Below are 23,734 nucleotides of genomic sequence, written 5' to 3'. Positions count from 1 at the left end.
ATTTTTTTTCTCCTTTCAATTCACTTCTTAAACACCGATCATCTCTAAAGAGGATTAAGTGAGTCTGTTTTTAGGACCCAATCAGCTCTGCCCTTTACAAAGCCTCATGGAAATAAGTATACTCTTCCCATCGGATATGTGTCACTGAATTTTAGCCCTTTCGATTTGGGGTCTGCAGATGAAACCAGAAGTGAAACACGGGTTTCCTGCTGGTCTGCTGAGTGCAGGAAGGTCTGACCTTACGATGCTTCCAGTGCACGCTCTGTTAGACTGGGAATACACAGGAATGCTGTGTCTTTTCAGCTGCAGCTCTTTCTGGGGCTCATAGGAAATCTTTCCAAGGCCCATTCCCATCTACTCATGCATGCCAAAGGGCTAACATTTCAGCTGGCTTCTTCTGGTGGCAGCACCCTAAGTCTGGTTCAGATCCATTAAAACCACAAGGAATACCGCAAATGGAGCGGTTTGCACACTTTCTGGATCGACACACTGAAATGGAGAAAGCTTGCTGGGCTGGAAGGTTGACTGAAGTGGGCTGGAGGCCCTGCTGACAGCTGCAGCTGCTTCCAGAGCTGCCGCCTGCCAGCTGGTGGGAGAGCCCCTCACCCCGCAAAGAACGGCCCACCAGAACATGGGGTGCCCTGTGTGGTATGGCCCCTCTGCTGGGAGACCCCTGGGGTTTGCGAAGGAGAAGGGCAAGCACGGCTGCCAACTGACTGAGGCAGGGAGGGAAAGTAACGTAAAGAAGCTCACACATACGTTCAGATTAGGTACGCTTTGCCTCTAGCAGATTATAAGGAATGACAAGATGAAAGCGTTGCATCGATGTAAAAGAATGCATACCCAAATCCTCTGAGTCAACTTCGATCCATCCTGCTGTGTAATTTTTAAGTACAAAGATGATGGAAGAATGAAAATCAGCATATTGGCAGAAGTGACCCCTGCAAAATTCAAATAAAAGATTTTTGTTAGCTGTCAGCAACAGCTAATTATAATGTTGCTGATTAGCAACAGCCTTTTATTAGCAGTACAAAACCAGGATACTGTACCTACAACACCGAAAATGTCCTTCATGGTTGGGATAAAAATGACTAACAGGTTGATGATAACCAAAAGAACAAAAGTAACCAAAACATGACGGCATAAGTCAAATTTTGTTTTTCTAGCCAGCTCAAATAATGATGAACGCACCTGTAGGAAGAGAGAGAGATCTCTGTCAGAAATAGTCTATAAGCCAATTCAAAGCTTCCCATGATTATTTTAACTGGTCCTTCATGTGACAAGTGCTGCATAGATCCGTCAGAATTTTTGGGGTCTCTCATGTAATGTCCTTTGAAATAATCCTTAAAATTAATTTGGTATTTCAAACTGTAGGTACACATGCCTCTGCAGCAGGATATTCCTCTCTTTCTAATATGCCTTTTGGGATCCTTCTGCACTTAAAAATGAACTTCACCTTTGAGCCTGCTCCAGTGAAGTAATGTGAAGTAAGAAAGGGCCCTTGTGGATTCAATTGAAAACAGATTTAAGACCAAAAGTGATTCATTTATTTTCTTCAGGGAGAACTTCTCCAGAAGTTAGGGGAAGTCTGGTGTGGGAAAAGACTGATCCAAGCTGAAGCTCTTTTTGTATCTGCAACTTCACTGTCTCAGTAACTGCTGGACTGTGTTTTGAAGAAGTGTGCTGTGTACAGCCATTACCAACTCCCAGACTGTGTGGAACATTTTACTCACAGTGAAAAACAGCACTGGCACCGTGAGTATCACCGCAACGATCACAGCCAAGCGCACGGTCAGGATGAGGATGTCATCTTTGCTCTGGTACTTGTGAAGCAGATCTGACTGCACATTGTCTATGGAAAAGACAGTAAGGTAAGTGTTCTGGGGAACAGGCAATTCATTCACAAAAATCATTGCTTAACAACAGCCTTCTTGAACAACAAGTGATTTATCTGCAAACAAAAGAGTATGGAATGAAACATTCTTGAGTTAAAACAGTGCTTTGAACCAAATCCTAATGATCCCATTATTCCAGATTAATCCTTTGGAGGCCTGATTTAGGAATGCATCCCAATTCAAGACAGCACATGCCTAAGTCTAAGGTAATTTTCACTGTAGGAAAGACAACAGTGAGACATACATGAAAACTTGCTTACATATATATATATATATATATATATATATATATATAAAGTGAAATAAGCTATTTCTAATTGGTTCCGTGGGCATTTTTTTTTTTAGTTTCAAATGATACAAAAATATCCACATGCACTGCAATGGCCCAACTTAAAACAAAGTTTTGAGCTAAAATAGTCTAAACAGCAAATAAACTTCCAGCAAAAAGCAGTGCCCCTGTTCTCAACCAAGAACAAAACCTATCTCAGGTCAACTCTCAGTGGGACACTCTGACATTTGCACTCAAATCCCTTGAGAGCTCCAGCGAGGGCTGCCCTGGTGTTTTTTTCTCTTGAACCTGCCACCCCTCCAGCAGCACCTGCAGCTTGGCCCCATGCTGGCTGGTGGCCCCAGCAGCCAAGACAAATCACAGGGGAGTGCCTAATGGGGAGGCGCTGGTGGTAGTTTAATATGACCTCCTGCAAAAAATGTTTCCTTGAAGCTGTGATAAATAGTGCAGAGCAGGTCTGTGTGTGCTGACAGCAAAACCGAGTTGCTGACTGACCTATGTGTTTGCTTTGTAACTTTAAAATACCTAGGAGCAATAACCTAAGGAGGCAGCTCTTAAGCGCGCCAGAGAAGATACTTGCTGCCCCTTTTTAGGCTCAAGTTTTGTTTCTGCCTGCTAATCTGAAAAAATGCTGGTGGTAAAACATAACAGCTTTTAAATTAAACTTCTCAAAGGGAACTCGGCAGCCCCGTCTCATTAAGAATCCTTGGCGCTTGGTAAAACCTCATGTACTCCTGGAGGCAGAGGGATCTGTCCCGTGGTGCAATGCCTGCGCTTCCCCCAAGACACCCTTCTGGGGAGAGACTATGTGTCAACACCACCTACGCAGTGCTTGAATCCCCACCAGGAGAAAGAAAATGCTCTCCCACCTCCCTGCAGGTTAGGAGTGGGGTTTTCAAGCCGGGCACATGCACAGCTTCTGCAACACAGAGCTTACTCTGCTCCTGCAAGCACAGACTGCAACTTCTGTACCGCTCACGGACTGCAGCCAGGTAGGAAGTGAAGGGCAAGGCTTACAGTTGAAGGTCTGTTTTCCTTTCAGCTAGATACACCACAGAGCCCAACCACACTGTGACCTTTTAGGGGAAGAAAAACACCTCTTTTCTGTAATTCTGTAATGTAAATATAGTCATCACTGCAACACTTTCGAGAACACAGCAAACAGACAAGTAAGTACTATTGGTGTAAATAAGAAATGGCCACAATAAAAATGCTGTTCTTACCCAGGTAAGGGTAGAGGAGAGGGTTAGAAAACTGTAAGTGAACATACGAAAGGTAAGGTCTTGTCAGTCTCAATGGAGAAGAAGGATCAAGGTGGAGAAATTTTATATTCCCTCAGTGTCGCTTTTGCTGCCTGCCATGGCACTGGCCCTTGCGGAGGCCCCCGCAGAGCCACGCAGCTTCCACCCGCGGGCTCTTGGCACTGGGCAGCAGGGACGCCTGACGTGGGGAGAGGCACACGAGACACCCCAGGGATTCCTCCGCCATTCCCCCTTGGGAGGGCCAGAAGGACGCAGCCCCTACCTCCTCCATGGACTCCAGACCCTCGTCCTTGAGGGGTGTGGGAGATTCCCAGAGAGGAGCACCACGGATCTGCCTCCTCAGATCCCTGGGGCAATCACATCAGAATCTCCTCCCTGCCAAAGCGAAGGGGTCCGTGCTGATTTACACCCACTTGCTCCCTGGGGCTGCTAATTTGATGCATTTCTACAAAAACGTGTTAGATGGGAGCAGTTGGATGAGAGCGGCTGTTGCTGTTGTCACTTGCAGCGTATTTGTGGTTTTATTGGGAAAATTAGAACAGATGACCTCAAGTTACTTCAATGCATGCAGACTCAAGGCCTCATAAACAGCATGAGAGACTGAGAAAATAAATATGAGATAAGTACACCTTTAGAAGAAAAAAAGCCACATTTCATATTTACTTATTTTCTCTTGCAATAGGTGGCTCACAGGGAACGGTATCATGAATGAGGAGATTGTAACAGAAAGGTCACTTGGAATAGGGTGGAGAAGACTGACGACCTGTTGGTGGCTCTGAGGTAAAAGGCAAACATCAGGTTTGTCATCTGTCTTGTAACCCCTTAACGGTCTATGGAAAAAGACACTACTTTTCAACACTCCCATTACACTGGAACATGGGAGTATCTTCCTGGGCAACATTGGTATTTTATCCTACCATAACTTAATAATTGTGCCTCTAGGGCGTAGGCATTGCATCCTTTAGCGATACAACGTAATTTGTTTGTTTCTTTAAGTGAACAGATAGGCATGAAAAGAGATAGGGTGCAAGTCTCAAACACTGAAATAACCATCCTTCGGTGGCTGAGCTGGGACGGCACTCAAAAGCTTCCCCACCTTCACTGCCAGTTTATTTAACCAAGACCTGAAGGGGTCAGCTCTGGGGACACAAGGAAAGCATTTGGTCCATTGCCTTTATGACAAAAGCGTCAATAAGAAAATTAAAAAGCTGTGATGGCTGATTTGATACTCATTTCCTAGGACCTGCTCTCAAATCTCTCGCCTTTTGTGCAGATATACGTGCTTCAGTCTTTACCAATGTGCACAAAATTCAGGTGAGGACCTGGGAATGAAAATCTTAGTGGGGTTCAGCTAATCCCCAGTTGTGTTAAACAAATCTCTCCCTCATATTTTCAATATGCCTTTTGCAAATAATACTTTCACTTGTGCTTTTCATCCATAGGGGAAAGGGAGGAAAGGATTTGTACCTCCAATATAAAAACTTCCAAGGAAAATGATTTGAAAAAGTATTTTAATATAAGTGGATGGGACTTTCCTTTCCAGCTGGGATACACTATTGATTTCACATGTATTCCCTTTCTACTTCGATCAGTAAAGAACTGCATACTTACCATAGAAAGTCAAATAGCCAAATATGGCAGTCATAAAGTACATCACAAACATGGCAAAAAATGAGATATTTGAAACCAACTGCATTTTTTTCTGTGAACGGCTGGAGAAAGAAGAAAAAAAGAGCACATAAAAATGGTTGGGCTGGAATTTTCAATAGCTGTTTAAAAATGTATTAAGTCTTTGCATAAACATAGTAATTCTGGGGAGACTGGTGAATGCATTTTCATTTAAAACAGGAATTCATTGACAGCTACACAAGGAAAAGAAGGACTGGGGAAATGGACCCTAGCTGAGGCTTAAGTCAAGAACTGGTGGGTCTGCCCCGTGGCTCTGCTCCCCAGCCATACCCGCTTAAAGAGTAAAGAGTGGAACTGAGTGGACAGGGATGGCCCTTAAACACTTCAGTAATTAAATAAAAAGGTCAAAATAAAGGAGGAATAAAATCATACAGAGGGGAACTCCCCCCAACATTCTGAATGTTTGCAGAGAAACATTTGTGTCCACAAGGGTAGAAAATAATGAAAGTATGCAGATCACTGTAGACCTGTAAAATAGGTGAAGTGTAAACATTTCATTTTCAGATAATTGTTCTGAAATATTCACACTCCAGTACCTAAACTTAGGCTTTTAAATTCACACAGGGATGCCCTAAATAGGCACCTGGGAACCCGCTGAAGTCACTTGAAACTTAAAGTGCCCAGCAAGGGACCAGGACCTGAGGGCACCCATGGGTCTGACTGACGCCGACCTCTCCCCTGGGTCTCCCCCCATGGCCCAGGACCCCACTGCAGCCCCTCCAGGGCTGCCAGCAATGTCGCAGCAGGGCCAGTCCCCAGCTCCCCACAGGCCTGCCCAGCCAGAGGTGTCAGCAAGACAGCCATACTGGCAAAGGTCTTTTAGTACGGGTAAGGCTGAAAGTACTTTTTTTCCTGGTACCGCAACAGATTTTTAGTTGCACTGGAACAAATGCCGTCAGCAGAACACACGCCTCTCTCCTATGCCAAATAACGACCGCCACAACTTGGCTCTCCACAGGCTGCCGTGTACCTCCAGAGAAAACTCCCAAAGTATTGCATTATCCTCAGCCTCCCTCACCCCCACCCCAGTGGTGTGCCTGGGAGGCCAGATTTCCTAGCCAACAGCCACACTCATTGGCTTCTTGGGTGTTATTAAATCACATCTCCTCCAAATGGCATGAATGACTCAGAGCACCTCTGCGCTAACATTTTCCATGTAAAGCAGTTCAAAACAATTAACTGGGGGAAAAAAAAAAAGAAAAAAAAAGAGAAAGGCTTACTCTTTAAGTTCGCTGTAAATCGGGAGGACTGATGGGTGGCACACAAATGCAAAAGCAATGGTGGGCAAAGCGTACACGGTCTGTTCAGAGAGAATTTCAGAAAAGAAGTTAAGAAGTATTTCCCCCAGCGGCGTGAAGAAATGATCTGTGTTCAACTACCTCAGCTCCCAACTCTCTGGACTCTTCAACTGAATGTTGAGAGCCTTCAGAGAGTGCAGGAGACCTGTCAATTAGCACATATTTAATGACATGGAAAGCAGTGCTCTGTCAGTGGGAGGACAAAGTCTTTGCATTGGTAGTGTGAGCACAGCCCTGACTGCTCGCAGAGCGCAGCGCTGGAGGCCACATGGCTGCTGGTTTCGCTCCCTGGGATGGGTTTCCCTGCCCAGCTCCTGCCACCGTTACTAGCACACCGTCACGCGTAAAAGGGATGTACGGTGGGTCACCGCTACGCTACCCTGCCTTGGCATGGAGAGGGGTGCACACCCGTGGTACTAAGGCTGAAGTCCTGAAGAGGAAGCCCATATCCAGACTGTAAGAAAAGAGAAGAGGAATGCAGAACTTACAAATAAATGGATATCTCAAGGTACCAGACTGAGTCCCTTCATTTCCCAGGCCAACAAAAGGGCTAGGAGGGCTGTGGGGGGAGCATGCTTTTCCTTAGGGAAAGAGAGAGACTGTTACGTCACCAGGAAGCGCCGGAGGCCTCCAGGGGGGACTTCACCCCCTTCTCCACCAAAAACCTGAGTGGGTTTCAATCCTCAGTGTACAGCCAAACTTCACAAATGATCTCAGCACCCCAGCGCTTCCATTCTCCCCAGGGTATGGGTACAAGCAGAGATCACTCTGTGATCTGCCCTCCTGTGAGGACAAAATGAGTCCAGACCTACACACAGCTCTCCCCAACCCTCCAAGATCTGCTCGTGCTGGGCACAGGCATCCCCTTCCCACAGAAGCCATCCTGGGGTACACCCCAGGCCCGACAGATTCAGTAAATACACTACGTTCTCTCCAGCGGTCCTTCCTCACCCAGGCCTGTACCACCTTCTCTCCCTCGCTCACAGCATGCTACTGCTGTTGTGTTCTCCATCCACGGAGATATTCAGAAGTTGGCTGGACATGCTGCTGGGCAGCCAGCTTTAGGTGGCCCTGCTTGAGCAGGGAGGTTGGACCAGATGACCTCCAGAGGTCCTTGCCAACCTCAGCCATCCCCTGATTCTGTGAAACTGTCTCCCTTCTTACACACTGAAGTTGCTAAAATGACCGGCCAACCGTTGGCCCCAAGGGCAAATCTACAGAGTTCAGCTCCAGCGTACCTAATTCAGATGGACCGATCCTTCCAATGTGCCTCCATTGACTCTCAGACAAATGCTGACACTGTAGGAGAAGACTGCCCTTCAACATTATCTAATATATACGTACACCTAAGCTGCTATTGCACACCAAGTTAACTAGTTCTTGGTCCGTCACACTGGATCTGGGCTGATGGCTACCCCAAACTAAAGAAAAGTGCTCAGATTGACTTCTTCACTGAAGCTGGTAGGATGAATTTAAAAAGATATAATTTTTGCATGCATATGCTATATATCCATGTGCATTCCCTATGAATGCGACTGCAACACCCTGAGGACCCTGCCCTGCCGCACAAGGTGCTGTTGAACAAGCCCTGCACCCCAGCACAGATGACAGGAGCGACTCTCCTGCTCCCACAGCTATAGCCCAGTTGCTCTTTCTCATTCTCTTGGCACAACTTTTCCTGCAGCTGTGTGGCGATGGAGGAAAGCATCCAGCTGAAAGGCAATCAAATTTTTGCTGGATTAGCTTTCAACTGTATCCTTTTTGCAATCCAGGTCACTGTATGGCTACATAAAACACATACCCTGTCACAAAGAAGTGGTTTGTGTGCAGAAGGACAGAGGGATTACTTCTGGGCTTTGAATGCAGGAATGGCTTACTCAGCCTCTGCTGAACTACAGCCTAAAGGTGCAGTTGCAGCACAGATATTAAGAAGCAATGGAAAGAAAAACACTCCCAAAGAAAGCATTAGTTGTCTGGTGGTAGCCTGGGCTCACAGCCTTAGTACATCTACAAATGGGGCAGAGCAAGACCGTGAAAAGCTACAATTAAACGTGGCATCTCCATAAGACTGGGCAAGGAGACCCACTGTGCATTCACCATTGGAGCATGAGTGGAAGCATGGAGAATCAGGCCCTACATGGTGCTGACTGGATTAAGAACACGGGGTGTAGGTGCATATATTATGTGAATTAAAAATAAGTATTATAAAAAGAAACATACCTTGGAATTAAAGATAACATACTTTGGCTTACACATATGTTCATGTGCTGAGCTATTTGATAGGATAGATGATGTTGCATTTAGCTCCGATCCGCCACAGGGAATTTGAAACTTCTTGTAAATAACCTAGAATAAGAGTGGAAGACAGCTAGTTGCTAATAATAACAATAATAATAACAATAAAACAATAACAATAACAATAACAATAACAATAATAATAATAATAATAATAATAATAATAATAATAATAATAAAATCAAACGAAAATTCAAACATCAGAGAATTAGTGAATATCCTATCAAGGGACTCTCATCCAACAAAGAAAGCAAGCTGAACTTACCACTACCAGGAAAAATACCATGCAGCTTAATGAAAATCCACTGGTATAGCCAAGATACCCTGAAAGAAATTAAAAGGAAATCTCATACAAAATTATTTTATTAGCCATATCTTGAATTTTACTTTTTGCTGCTTCATGAAAAGTTTAATGCATTTAATATGTATTGTGAGCTTCTGGGCAGGACAAAAGCATGTTCTGTTGGTGCAGGAGTCTCTCACATCACAAACCTCCCAGCTTTCAGACAGACTTGAGCTTTGCTCTGACTGGTTTGACTTCCCAAGGGTCACTGTTATGGCAGTTTAACTAATTTTCCTTTGAAAGGGGCTGTGATAATTAAAACAAACCTGAAAATGTGCAATTGCAATCAGAATGTGACCCAGATTGCCCAATATGAGCCACGTCAGATGAGTATGGGTTATCTTCTCAAAAGGAAGATCTGAATAGGACTTTGGTGTCAAAACTTCTTACGCAGTTTTAAAAAATACATCGTGCACCTACTTACTGGTGTCTCTGTGGACTCAGACACATTTGAAAATACAATCTTACTTCAATACCTCCAATTAATCTCATCACTAAAACTTTCAATGCCAATAGAAAAGGTAATGTCACAATTTGTGAAATTATTTTTACAGGCTACATATAAGATAGAATTACCTTATGAAATGGACACTCTTAACTATAGTTTTTAAAATCAATATCCACAATTGTATGGATGAAGCTGGTTTATACCGAGTTCAACCTCTGTGACAATTTAGGTTTATTTGTTCCAAGATGCTCAAAACACAGCTTATTCCTGGACCAGGGAGGCTGCTTAGATTACAGTGAGATCCCATTTTTTAAATTATAGTTGAGCTGCCAGTGTGGCTGTCAATGACATGATGTCTGGGCTCTGTTAGTTTGTTCCCACAATGGCATATGTATCTTACCTAAGTTCTTAAGGAGACATAAAGGGAGGATTATACCAAACGTCACTGTGACAACAAGGATACGCCCATCCACGTACCACGCCCTGTATAAAACATCAAAAAAAACCCACCATGAGCACACCTTAAACCCTCTCTGGTTTTCCTCACACTCAGTCACCCTCTTTGACTCCTGCAGTTACAGAACTATCTTTGGTCTTCTTACCCTACAAGCTCCTACAAAAGTAGAGATGGGGGCTACATCTAAACTTTGTAGACTCATTAAGTATCCAGCCCTTACAACACGGCATTGCTCTGACTCAGGTATGGCAGGTTTTCGTAGTCACTAGACAAAATATCGTGCTACTGTGGAGATCAGTGAGTGGGACTGAGAGGCAGAACACCCACCGTAACGTGATATAAGCCACCCTGCCAGGACAAGGAAAGATCAGGCAAAGGGCACAGTGGGGCAGGAGGGGGGCACCACAATTTGTTTGCTAAACCACCCAGGCACGTGCCTGAAGCAGCAAACCAGGCTCCTGCGGGATGGCACACACTAGCCAGCCCAAGGCTGTCTCTCTTCTTATAGCAAAGTGCTTTGAAACCTGCTGGAAAGCAAGACAGGGGAGAAGGCACAGCATTAGTTTAGTGGTGTTCCACATGACGCATTTCCACTGCTCAGTCCAATTTAGTATGAAAGCCTGAGGAACGGGTTCTCTACCTTCTTCTTGTGCACTACAGCACACCACATAACCCAGTGCAAAGGATTTTTACCACTATAAAGAAATACCTCTTGATTTAAAACCTGGTAATTGTCAAGGAGTGGTAAGTGGCAGAAATCCAGGTATAATAGTCTGCCATCGTCATATGCTAGTATCGAAGAATTTCATACAGACATACAGACAGTGCTTCAGGGGCAAAATCCTGTAAGATGCTAAGAACACAGGGAAATACATAGTATCTTAAACTTGCATTGTTCCCAGTATCTTCAAATGTTGCCTAACACTGTAAAAGATTGGATGCTGTAAGAGGTTTGTAGAAATCACAGTCCTTCATGAAAATCTGGTGTGCAGAGAGAGACTACTGATGACTTAACCTTTTGTTTCCTATCCATCCTCTTTTTCTTCCCAAAGTTGTCTTGGTTTTTATTAACCTCCTGAAATATTCCTGTGAAAAACTACTTTGACAAACCTAAAAAGTATCCAATACTTAAGAGCTTTTGTAAACATATGTTTAAACTTATCTACACAATGTTAAATTCTGTAATCTAATCACCAACATTAACTTACGAAAAAGATTCTTCTTTTCCCATTAGAAACTTTATGGCAGAAGGCAGCTCATTTTTGACTATGAAGAGATAGCTCAACATTGCTGAAAGAAGAAGAAAGTTCAGAAAATGGGTAAGATATTTTATGGAACAAGTACAGAGAAGCATCCTGAATCTTTTCCCGCATTAGCATCAGATGATAAAAGACCCCGAACTGTAACCGACTATACACTACTGATCATTCAGTAATACAGCATCCTTAAAGGGCTGTGTGCAATGTGTTAGCCACAGCTGTATTAAAGAACATGAAGATGTCACTGAGAGAAGGAGGAACCTAACTGGTTGGTAGCCATAACATTATTAAGAAGTTCCTGGGTTTTGTTTTTCTATACCACTCATCTCCTTTACCTCCAACATTCTGGAGAGATGTGGATCCAAAGACAATCATTTTCCCTGGGGTACCGAAGACCTGCTCACCCAGCTTTTCATACACCATACAGCCTGCGTGAAAAGAAACAAAGGAAAAGGTAACAAATACGCCAGCGAAAGCCGTTGACTTAAAACACTTGCGATTCCTCTTCAGCTAACCACCCATTTGCGCAGCCATATCTGCCCTTTGCAAGTAAATAGAGAGCTCTCTTGTAATTACTAGGGCTGAAACATGTAGGAATGTCTTCTTGACGTCTATAAATGTTATCACTGGCTGTCAGTTTTGAAATTGGAGCTCTTAATGAGGCTGTTACACCCCTTTAATGAGTCTGTCTATACCCCTAGTGACATGTTAAGTTGTGGCATCCCTATCCTGGTATATTAGGTTTGAGCCTGCAGTGAGAATGATGTAGAAAGCCTCCTCTTCAGACAAAACTCGGTACAGCAGGATCCACAAGTCAGCACTGGCAGCCTAGCGACAGCAGACACAGTACCATGATTCTGCAATTTCGCTTATTTTGATTGACTAAATGATCCAAATGAGGGCAGCCAATAGTTCACAAGATGATTTACAATTTCTAATCACGAAGCCTTAACTTGTGAATTCTCAGTCTGGAATGTTTTTGGTAAAAGAAGGGAAAGGTATAAATGATAACAAAACCTTCTTTTTAAACATCTGTCAAGCTTGAGAAACTCCTCTATTAATTGGTTTGTCTCTGGTAATCTTTTTTCCTTGGCTGTGATTTGGGCTGAGAAAAAGACTGGGCATTGTGAAGATGGTGAGATGCATGAGAACAGAAAGAGAAATACTGCAGATGTAACACTGTACAGATGATTTTTTTAAATGCATCCCATTGTTTGGTTTTCTCTGTATTTCCTTATAGCTGACATTTCTGCTTTGAAGCTTGTATAAACAGTAAGTTTGTGCTTAAATGTACCAGCAGCATAGAAACCAAGGTGTAGATTTTTGGGAACTAACAAAGCACAAATGTGTCCACAATTAGGCATACGTACCTAATTTAAATAGGCAGTTGCTGCCATTATACATGCTGTAACTGTAATTCTTGTGTGTCCAATTACATATTAAAATATTAGTGTTCTTGTGCACAGATGATTTCCAGACTCTGGCTTCAGAGATTGTTACCCAAGGAAAAAGACTCTTGGACTTCAGAGCACAGTGACATTTAACACTGTAGGTAACTTCTCATTTCTGTGTTTAGAATATATTTTGCTTACAAATACACTTCCCTCTGTGGAGAAACTGTTCCCTTTTATTTTCTTCTAGGCAATGTACTACTATACCACAAAGGCTATCAGGAATTTCACACTAACCATTAAGGTCAAACTATTTCCAGGTAAGCTTCACCACAGACAAAGATTCATTATATTTTTTTTGCAATTGGTTTTGTAATGCAAAGAAACTATGTGAGCTGTTCCCTCTAGCTCATGAAAACAACATTTCATGGTAGTAGAAGTTACTTTTTGTTCTAAGTTTTTCTCTTTATAGTGATGGTCAGATGCTGTTCTCCATTGCCACATCATAAATTCTTGTTAATTCTGGACTTCTGACCCAAAATGTGTTAGGTCTTTGTATTGTGCCAGAAATGTGATAGAAACTCCGCCTTACACAGAGCACCTGGCCTTATCTGAGCACTTTTCACCTCTTGTTCTTTACAAGTCTACTGAAATGGTATAATAACATCTTAAATTACCTGTTTCCTTTGAACACACCAACAGGAGATATATTGAATAAATAGACAGCAGTGTCACTGAAACCAAAAGCAGCCTACAAAAGAATGGAAAATGAAGCTTACTGTAAAAGCTGAGCTCTAACATTTCAATATTTCATGTCAGGTTACATTCATGTTGACTCTGAGATAATTTTTTTACTCTTCTGACAACACAAAAAGCCCTAGAAATGCTTGAGTCATGTGCTGTTTGCAGTTCCACCACACCGCCATGGAGGTAGTAACCCCTGCATGCAGAGGGATTCAACCAAGTAAAACTTGGCAGCGCTGCAGAGCACAGCCTGTGAGTTACACCTCCCCACACTGAAAGAAGCAAGAATAAAGATGTCTTATCAGATAGGAATTAAGGTTTAATCAGAACAGAGATAACCGAGGTATGTCCCTCACTACCCACTCTAAAGCTTTTGTTCTGGAAGCAGAGTAAAAATCTCAAAGTCCTCTATTTAAGGACTTTCCTATCAAATGGAAGCATCTTTTCCCAGGACATGTTTCATATGCTACCGAAGGGGTGCCCAAATGGCTTTTTATGTTCCTCCCAGTGCCCGGGGAGGGGGAAGAGGAGGGAAGTCAAGGCTCGACTGGCTTCCCTTGGGAATAAAGGCAGAGACCGAAGGCTTATGCTTTGTCCCGGTGGAGACTGGTGTTCCCTCACTGATGCCACTTCTGGTCTGCTGTGATCCATAATTTGACTTCACATAGAAGAATTGCAGGAAGTAATGACCAAACTGTTTGCGCAGGGAACTTGCTGGCACAAATGATAATTAGTCAGTGCTGGGGGCTAAGTGCATAAAACCACATTTGCTCATTACTCTCTGTCTTTAAGCCAAGCACCATGTGTGCCTTCCCCTCCAACACTCTGACACACAAAGACCTGATGATGTTTTCATAATGTGTGTGAAGAGCATTCAGGCAATCTGTTGGCAATTCCTCTCTTTATTATGACAACAACCCTCAGGACACCGAGAAAAACAAGCCTAAAATTTAACAGAAAGCAAGCTGCTGCCATAGATAGGCAGCAACACATCTTTGCCATAGGAATACATAGGACAGCATGAGAAGCTTCCCCCCCCCTCCCCCTCTTTTTTTAAATTATTTTAGACTGGAAATACTTTAGCACCAAATAATGACCCACAAGTTTCCTGGGGCCAGAGGAACAGGGAGAAACATAAAGAGGTGATAGGAGGAACTGTTCTTTTGCCAACAAACAATGATGGTTGACAATAACAACACATTGTTTGTACAGCCCAAAGGGTGTTTCTCCATGAGAAGGGAAGGGAGATTGTACTAGCTGAGGTCACTCTGCTCCATTTTGTACAGATTTGCTAAGCCCTGCTCCTGTCCATGTTCCCTGCAGAGCTGTTCTGCCCCTGTCTGCCTGCAGGCTCGGTGCTCACAGCCCCTGGTTCTCAGCTGCTGGGCTGACTCACTCCCAGCCCCAAATGGCTCCGGCTCTGCAGGCCAGCATCAAGTCTATTTCAATACTAAAAGCTCCCCTTTTTTAGGCACTGAGCTCACAGAGCCATTGCAGTAAAAATAACACTCCCAAGCAGCCAGGTATTTCACTGATCTGTTGTCCTTAGTTCCCCATAGGGTTCTTGCAGAGACACTTGGCATTTTCATTAGTGCTGTATGAAAAACTTGTTTGTGTTAGGACTGTGGTATGGACAGGGATATTCACGCCAGAACCACCCCTTGGAAAGGAATGAAAATGCCCATGTCACTTGCTCTGCACAAATTCAAAACAGAAGCAGGGAGCTTGTGCTGCTGTCCCATAAGCACTCCCCTACTTTTAACTTTGTCTGCTTTTAAAGAAGTCCTGGCAGCTATGCAAGCAACCAGCACGTGCAAAAGTCACCTCCCTCCAACAGTTTAGGGCAGGGGACTGATACAGTGCTGGGAAGAACAACCTGTTCCTGCAGTGCCACTGCTGTTTGCTCCCAGCTGCCATATTACCAGTTCATCTGAAACATGGGCTGTCCCCAGCCCTCTGTGGATTCCCAGGCTTTGGGGCCAGAAGACCTGTGAGGCAGAAGAACCTGCCTTATTGCACAGAATAGCTCTGAACCCTCATAAGGTATGGGGTGCAGAAGAGTATGGCAGAGCATGGGGTTTGCCACCATATGGCCTCCCAGAAGCCCCCGTGGCTCAGCAGGGTTTTTCAGATCAGTGCAGTGCCAGGCTAAAAGCAGGCTGAGGCACCTTGCCGGCCCGTATCTCTGCAACGTAATCCATCACTCTGGTCCTCGCTCTCCAGCATGAAACCACAGGCAGCAACAAGTGCTCCTGCCATCCCTAGGTGGCCTGGCCTACCTCTGAACTTTCCAAGCTTTTTGTGGCATCTTTCTGCAGCAAGGTTTTCTCAGCTTTTCCATACAGTAAAGGATGCTCTTCTTTGGTCTAGGTTGTAGTTATCAACAATACTGGGACTAAATTCTTCTGACTTCCCACCTCAGCTATTTGCCTAGAAAGCATGATATTTTGCTACGGCACTAAATTATGCAAATAGGATGTGAGAGTATATACTCATTGACATGTTTATTTTCAATGTCTTATGCCACAAATATAGGTTCTGAACTGATCCAGTTGTGCATGGCAGTCCACACTTCAGGAGTCTAAAAGTTGTGAGAGGAGCTGTGAGTGGAAATCGGGCTGGATCTGCTTCGTTAGCACTGGAAATGCTCCTTTAATTTTTCTGCCTCTGCCTTTTACTTTTCAGGGTTGATGCATGCCAAAACTGGATAAAGCAACCTAGAAACTTTCCAGAAATGTGCTACTCAAGAGCAATGAATTTAAGTGCTTTCTTATGTGCAAAAAGCAATGAAAGTATTGCTCAGCCTCTTATCTTTAATCACTTGAAAAGCAGAAATGGTTCCAAGATCTACCTGCGATAGCAACAGCAGAACTTTACATTTATGGGAAAAATGCAGTGAATGAGAATGTGAGAAAAAATCTAACACTAATGGACTAGGTTTAACTCTGAGGTTATTCCATGATAAAAGAATGCTTAAAGCTCTTCAACTTTCAGGATAACTGCACACACCACGTTAGGATCCCTTATCTCCAGGCTTCAAAGGGGAAAGTTCTGCTAGCCTGGCTAGTTAGGTCCTGCTAGCTTCCTTATCTTTGATCTCCGCAGGCTGGGCTATCTCCAGGCCAACCGATCTATAAAGCTAACAAAAACAATTATCTACTTTTAAATACACACACTTAATTCTGTAGAGAGTAGTGATGTTATTGACTGTATAGAATCTCTACATTCAGGTTTGGCATTTTTTTGTACAATGTGGTGGTACAGATCTACATGCTCGCTACTCAGGCCATCACAAGTTCTTAGAAGTTTCTCTGGTGTTCACTTCACTTCAAAGAAATTGGCTTTTTACATCCTTTAGAGCAAACACATTTCAAATTTCACTTAACTCTCATGAAAAACTGCTGAAAGAAGAGGACGAGATTACAGAAAACTAAAGTGGTCAGGAGAAACTGAGGGTGCCCCTTGGCTGATCATCTATCATCACAGAAGAAGTAACAAGGCTGGAGAGAGGTAACCTTTTTTTTTTCTCGTTACAGCAGTTTTTGCAATCACAAGTCTGTGCCCTTGGAGGTGTGCTTGTCAGAGCATGGGTGGATATCACATATAGGTTAGACTGCTGTGTAAAAAAAGCAGCAAAAAAACCTCAGTCACTCTGCATAAGAGAGACCTAAATTAGAGCCCAGCTACTTTATAGCTTAGCTTCGTGACAACACAATTCGGGGACTTTGTACATTCTTAATATAAATGGATTAACTCCTCGGATTATTCCTAGATTTTACCCAAGCACAGCAAATTGTAAGCTAGCAGCATGGATGTAGCTATTCTGGCACAAAACCCCAGAGCAGATGGCTATATGCACCACTCTGGCCATCCACTCTGCTATATACAAGGCTCATATTCTGTATTTCCCCAAAAACTAAGAAATAACGGAAGTTCTAGATTTTTAGGTTTGACATTCAAGAAACGACACCTCTCTAATCTGTAAACTCAATAACCATGTTGAACAGTTCTCAAAGATTGTAAATCATTATATTTCTTCCTGAATGAACATTTATCATTGAAATCTGCACACAATTCCCAATTGATTTCTTAACAATCACTTTTCACAATGAAATGTCTCATACTGCAATCCAGAATAACACAGAATAACACTGTGCCTTACTCATTCACTGGCACCATTTCATTTTTAAACTATAAAATTCTCCTTTACAAAGTGCTTTTTTTGCTGGAGTTACGTATTCTACCTCAACTCTTTTTTTATACTAAAATCTTGGCTGTATTTATGTTGGCTCTCAAGGACTCTCACATAAGAAACTGATGAAACTGTGGGAGTGAGATGAAAATATTATATGTAACATAAAGGAATATAAATATCCTTTCTTGCTTAAAAAAAAAAGAAAAAAGTAGTTATTGCACCATGCTTTGATGAAAGCTCTGGAGATCCTGTGACACAAGGAAGCACTAGGTACTATCCCACTGCAGCTATTACTACTGAGTATTTCCGATATATGTGTAGCTTGTGGACTACAGGAAAAATCCCTGGCTAGGCTCAGGTCTGTAGTAAATAACATGGACTTAATTTGCTAGCATTAGAAGTCATGGCTTTTCTCCCCAAAAAATTTGATGGAAAAAAAATGTCTGAAACTTGTAGCTAACATTTTCAGGCTTGAATGCCGTACTTGATTACAGATGGACTATAAATCCCTCCGTTTGCTGGCAGTGCACGCGTTCTTTAAATGCAGTGAAACTGCACAGAGATCAGCTATTCACCACATGAATACTCACAAGAAAAGGAGAATTCCTGTGTTGGCTAAGGCAAAAGCGAGGCCCAAAATCCCACTGCCCATAATTGCATTGCTGAGGTTGAAGACGGACATCCCCAGCGAAGTAGTTCCTGGGATCTGGAGAAGTAAAGACAGACATGTCAGTGACAGCTTGGAATGGAGCAGGGAAATGCATCTATGCTTCAAACTCCACGTTTGGTGATATATCGGATATGAGTAACTACTGCTATGGAAATGGCTTAATAAAAATTGGTTTGAAAGAGGAAAAAATGTCACTGAACCCTGTCACAGCTACACTCTGATCGCAGTCCTGTAGATTCTGTAAGCTGACAGAACAGTATCAGCAATACATAACTCATACTACACTTCCAGTTTTAAACCCCATCTTTCACTACACCTGTGAAACACCTTAGGCACATGATTCATACATTGTAAGGTCTTCCTGCTTAACACAGGCCAGAGGGATTCCCTTGCATCAACTCGACCAAAATGCTTCTTTTTTTGGTTGTTTTTTTTTAAAGTGCTGAGCACAGGCAGTTCCTACTGGAACCTGAATTTCAGTTATAATTGTGTGTGTCCAGCACTTTTGAAAACCGTGTCTAAAGGCCCGTCATATACACAACATACAGTTTGTTTTGACAGGGAAAAGAAGAGCAAGAGAGACTTACATATTCATCACATTTCTTCTTCTCCAGGTGGCTGTTTGTGAGACTTCTTCTGCTTTCTCGATCCGAAATAAACTTGCTGAAAGATGTCAGAGTATTTATTTCCAGCAAGTGTTTAGAAAATATGAACACATTAATTCCATGAGCACATACAATTACAAAATATGCAACATATAAAAACTGTATGTGAAAAGAGGTCGAACTCCTAACTACTTCATGAGCTGGATCATGCTTCACTAATACCAGCGTACATTGGGCATCAATAAAGGTAACACTAGCACAAGATCAGAATAAATGTCCATCTACAGAACGGTCTTTTAGGAGGTGTGGTAAAGCAGCAGCACCAATTTTGTGGACAGGAAAGTAACTTGTCTGCACAGACACTAAGAGGAGATACTTCTCCTGGTGTCCTGCAAAGGTGCGTGTGACTGGTACCCCCTGCTCCCAACCTCTGCTCACATGACTGGCATAACTAACGCCATTCTGTAAGGCAAGCAGCTGTTCTTTGTGACCGAGCAGGTCGTGTATTCATTCTCTTTCCTTCATCATCAGGCCCTGAAGATCCTGTGAACCAAATAGACAAACAAGATTTCTTCTTCCCCTCCCTATCGACCTCAAGGCTCCTGGGTGCCAGCCCAGTTACTCCCTTCCTTGCCAGCCTTGGTCCCAGGCACTGGGCCCACCAAGGTGGTGGTGATGACCACCTGACAGAAGAGGGAAGTGTGACAGCACCCAGAGCACTGTCTGTAAAATCAAACCAGTTACAAGTCCTAAGAGGGGAACTTGGACTGGAGCTGCTGCTGGACAGTGAGAGCTGGGAGCCCCGGCGGCCAGGGACACCCCCACTGTCTTCTGCTCCCTCTGAGGATGGACGGAGCCACTTGCATTCTTTCATATGATTTGAGTCTAGATTATGATTGATATATTGATACAGCAAACCATGTATTAAGATCTGACACAATCTGCACAGGGTCCAGGTGATTAGAAGTCATAAGTTAAGTTGTATTATAAATTCTGTATTATGCTACTTATAGATTGTACTACATTGATTCTGCTTGTAGAAATCCTGTGCCATTCTAATCATAAATTCTGTTCTACACTCATCGTAACACCCTGTTAAGAAAATAAGGCTTTAATTGTACTTATGATTTAGTGCTGCCATCATTCTGCCATGGATCCCTACAAGACCCTGTCTGTCCCCTGTGTCAGGCAACTCTGCGGCACCCACAAAGCCCTAAATGGCCCCTGTAGGGCCTGTATGGCTGGAGCTAAGAGGATGATGATGATGAGGAGGAGGATGGGGTGCTGCATGCTGCCAGAACTACCCAGACCATCCTGAATCGGGCGACATGCTCTGTTGGTGCACTGTTCTGGGCTACTGGATTTTCATGTAAGTGTCTTTCAAAACTCAGTACTGAATTCACCACACTGCAAAATTAAATGCTTCTGTGCAGGGAAACACAGAATAACCAGCTTTTCTTTCTCTGCGCCCCTTACTTGTTCTGTGTCCCTGATATATCCACATTTAGGGACTTGCCAGAACAAGATTTGCCTCCTGTGGCTGTGTCGGTATCCTTGGGATTTACGACACTTCTGATTTAGATGAGCTGTAATTTTTTCCCTGATTCTCTCTTCAGCAAACATTTTAGTTTGTATAAAGCATTCTTTCAGCTTTTCATCTTTTGAAGGTTTATGCACAATTAAGTCCCTGGCATCTTTGCAAATCCACAGATGGTTCTTAGGCTGTACTGGCTAATGCGTCAGCCATCGTACGTGTTACGTACCCAACCAGGGGCTGTCACCAAGTGTCAGAGATCCTTTTTGCTGTAGGTAAATTAAGGTGCTCTTCTTAGATTAAAACAGACAAACAATATGGTGAACACAGAGCAGTACCGCTGGTCCCTTCCCACAGCTGGGAATGTCTACTGGTCGGGGATGTATAGTTCAAAGTGTGACTCAAGATTGTGCATCATTTGAGTACATCCAGTGGTATTCAGTCTGGCAATATAACTGCGAACTCATAAAGACAGAACTCTTATCAAACTTCCCCACTACCCCAACTGTGGCCCCATTACTAGTGATATATGCTAGCACAGCTTCTAAGCGCCTGCCAAAACTGTGCAGTTCTAATGATGACTTGGCTTCCACAACTGACACACTGAGCTCTGTGTCTTTAAAACTTTGTATACTACATACACACACATTTTGAGTTTATCCCTTAAAACTGGTCATAGCTGGAAAAATGTATGCAGTATTTTTGCTGGTTTTGTTGCAGCTTTGGCTCCTACCCATTGGTCTGCTTTGACTTTCTTTATATCAATAAAAAACAACTATATGTTTATCCTGTATTTTTTAAACTACTAACTTCAGCAACTAATTTGCTGCATAATATAGACACTGTGCCAGGTTTACCAGTCCTAATGCAGTTGGAATAGATGGCTGAACCTCCCTCACTGTTTTAAGAAGCAAAAAGCTATCACTTCTAAGATAGACTGATCCAAAATTAACTTTCCAAAGCTCACCGTGTAGGTATTTCATCCTCGTGGAATAAAATCTCAACCTGATTCAGAGCGTGTGCTTTTTTCTTTTTCATGTCTGTTTAAAGCACATCTCTTGAATGCAAGCAGCAGAGTGTGAACAGTTTGAAAAAGACATTCCAGCTCTCTCTTGAAACACCCCGCAGGCAATTTGTACAGGCAGGAGCACAGAGAAGAGTTTTGTCTCTTTTGGATTTCTAAGTGCTGCTGGGAACGTCTGTGGACTTTGCCTTCTTCTGTCATTTATGAAGATCATGTGTCATTTTAGATTTTGTCAAGAGTTATGATAGAAGTAACTGGTCTGTTCCCCCCACTTCTCCTCATCCCTCTGCAGCCAGTCCTCCCTTAATAATTACAAACCCCCCAAAATGATTATTATTGCCACCTGGTGTTAAAGTTCAATGAAAATTATTGTTAAAGAACTAACACAGAATAAAGACAACACTTGAGGAATCCTGCTTGAATATAAAGCGACCATGGGACTTTCCATTAGAATACTTTTGACAGAGTAAACAGCTTCTGCAGAACTAGTATCTTCTGTGGCCAACAAACACACTATTTTCTTCTAGGTGGGACCTGTAAGGAAACTAGTCTGATTTGATACATTGACCCGAAGTACTTTCTTTTGCGTTAGTCCTATATTAAAATGGACTGGGCTTGTTGTCCACTATCTCATCTCTCATTACAAGCTGGGCTCCTCATCCACCCTGTGTTTACATCACGCTGCACATTTTTCTCCATTTATGCTGTATGATGTGTATGGGAGGGCTCAGTCAGACATGGAAATGTGGCCATTGGGCTCCCAAATCACAAGGTACGTAGCATTGCACCCAGATTTTATGGGGTGTTTCCCAGCACCTGCTTCGCAGCCCCAGGATGGCTCGTCCAGAAAGCTCAGCAGCAATGCAGTGGTGGGGGATGTGGGTCTGCCTGATCCAGAGGCTGTGCTGCATCTGCTATTGCTGGCAACTTAACCTGCAAGTCCAGACAGGAAGGTTGCCTTGGGACCACATTCAGCAGGTGGTACAGACGTAACTTATGACAGTCTACGTTTTCCATAATGGAATGCATTACTGAACTTATATTAAAAAAAAAAAAAAACCAAAACCAAACCGAAAAACTAGGGAAAAGGTAATCCAATGGATTCAACAGAAACAAATTTCCCCAAGATTTTGCTTTGTATAAACATTTTTTAAATTTTCCTCTATAGCATATGAAAGGGAACATATGTTGGAATACTGGAACTTCTAGTTAAACCGTGACATGCATCTGCTCTGCTTAATAGATGTGCTTAGAAAGCAAGCTATTCATTGTCATAGAATGTTGTATATTTGACCTTTACAAATATGATATGAATGAAGTGAAATGACTGTTTACTCCAGCCTCTCCCATCCCTCCCAAGGACTAGAGGCCACTGTGACAGGTGCTGTGGAAATGCGCAGTAGGACTGTCTGTGCCATCAAAGCCTTCTGACTCCCTGACAAGCATGAAATCCGTTTATGCTGTTTGTTGTCTCCATTTCAAATGCTTTACTCATCATTAAAAGTCATAACCTGTTCTTATATGTTTCTGCTTTCCTGTTGAGTTTCCTACATCACAGCTGAGTATGAACAGCTTATACAAACCTTTTCAGACACATTAATAAAATACCCTGGCCAAAAAATAATCAGCTCATCCTTGTGATGCCTGAAGACTCATGGTTGGCTTGGAAAGAATTTCTTCGTCTAATTCTTTTCATGGTCTGATTCAGTGCTAAGTAGAAACTTAGTCTTATTGATAAAGTGTTTTTAAAAGGACCATGTTTAACCATGGTTTCCAAATACAATTTCTTAAAGGACTTAAATGAGAAACGTTTGATTAAGATGATATCCCTGAGCTAACCATTTTGGCTAAGCAGTTAGCCAAAAAACATTTAGCCGTCTGAGATCTGTTTAAGCATAATTAAATTAAAGTGGTATTTGACAATGCCTTTAACATTTGTTAGGGAAAGCTAGTTTTGCCAAGATGACAGAACTTTATCCTTAGGCAGCTTCTTAAACAGAGCACTAACTTCAGCAACAGCAAAGATTTCCAGGGCAGGCAGGAACAAGAAATGCAGAAGAAACCTTGGTCTGACTTACACTATGAAACTGGGACCAGGTCTGGGTATATCTACCAACAACTTTGTTGACTGAGCAAGGGGTGCTGATAACTAATTAGTAGCTGTAAACCAAGGCAGCCATTCAGCCGTCTGCTTCCTGAGAGCATTGTCATAGTTACAGATAAGGAGTAGGTCATCTAAATACTGGTTTACAGTTATGTGCAGAGATGGCAAAATTTTATAGCCAGGACACATCGTTAAAGTCACCAAATCCACATCCAGATTTGATGCAAGTCTC

At 42.9% G+C, this 23,734-nt stretch overlaps 1 protein-coding gene across 3 annotated transcripts in view; it reads right to left on the bottom strand.

The window, feature by feature from the left end:
• The window catches only part of SLC38A1 (solute carrier family 38 member 1), a 40,703-nt gene that overhangs the window by 5,044 nt on the left and 11,925 nt on the right, over positions 1–23,734 (bottom strand). For all 3 annotated transcript variants that reach the window (XR_008747720.1, XM_055807584.1, XM_055807583.1), the window contains 13 exons: positions 18,823–18,898; positions 18,156–18,271; positions 13,304–13,377; positions 11,571–11,663; positions 11,185–11,266; positions 9,920–10,002; positions 8,994–9,052; positions 8,654–8,779; positions 6,356–6,435; positions 5,058–5,158; positions 1,734–1,852; positions 1,050–1,191; positions 844–941 (listed from right to left, as the gene is read on the bottom strand). Coding sequence is in view for 2 of the 3 variants with exons in the window: in XM_055807584.1 (XP_055663559.1) it covers positions 844–941; positions 1,050–1,191; positions 1,734–1,852; positions 5,058–5,158; positions 6,356–6,435; positions 8,654–8,779; positions 8,994–9,052; positions 9,920–10,002; positions 11,185–11,266; positions 11,571–11,663; positions 13,304–13,377; positions 18,156–18,271; positions 18,823–18,898 (1,249 nt within the window). In the remaining variant the exon portion in view is untranslated. The remainder of the gene's footprint in view (positions 1–843; positions 942–1,049; positions 1,192–1,733; positions 1,853–5,057; positions 5,159–6,355; positions 6,436–8,653; positions 8,780–8,993; positions 9,053–9,919; positions 10,003–11,184; positions 11,267–11,570; positions 11,664–13,303; positions 13,378–18,155; positions 18,272–18,822; positions 18,899–23,734) is intronic.

The sequence above is a fragment of the Falco peregrinus genome, chromosome 6, assembly GCF_023634155.1.
Source record: "Falco peregrinus isolate bFalPer1 chromosome 6, bFalPer1.pri, whole genome shotgun sequence".
Classification (NCBI taxonomy): domain Eukaryota; kingdom Metazoa; phylum Chordata; class Aves; order Falconiformes; family Falconidae; genus Falco; species Falco peregrinus.
The sequence above is the reverse complement of the archived record's forward strand: the minus strand, read 5'-3'. Positions and strand labels throughout refer to the sequence as shown.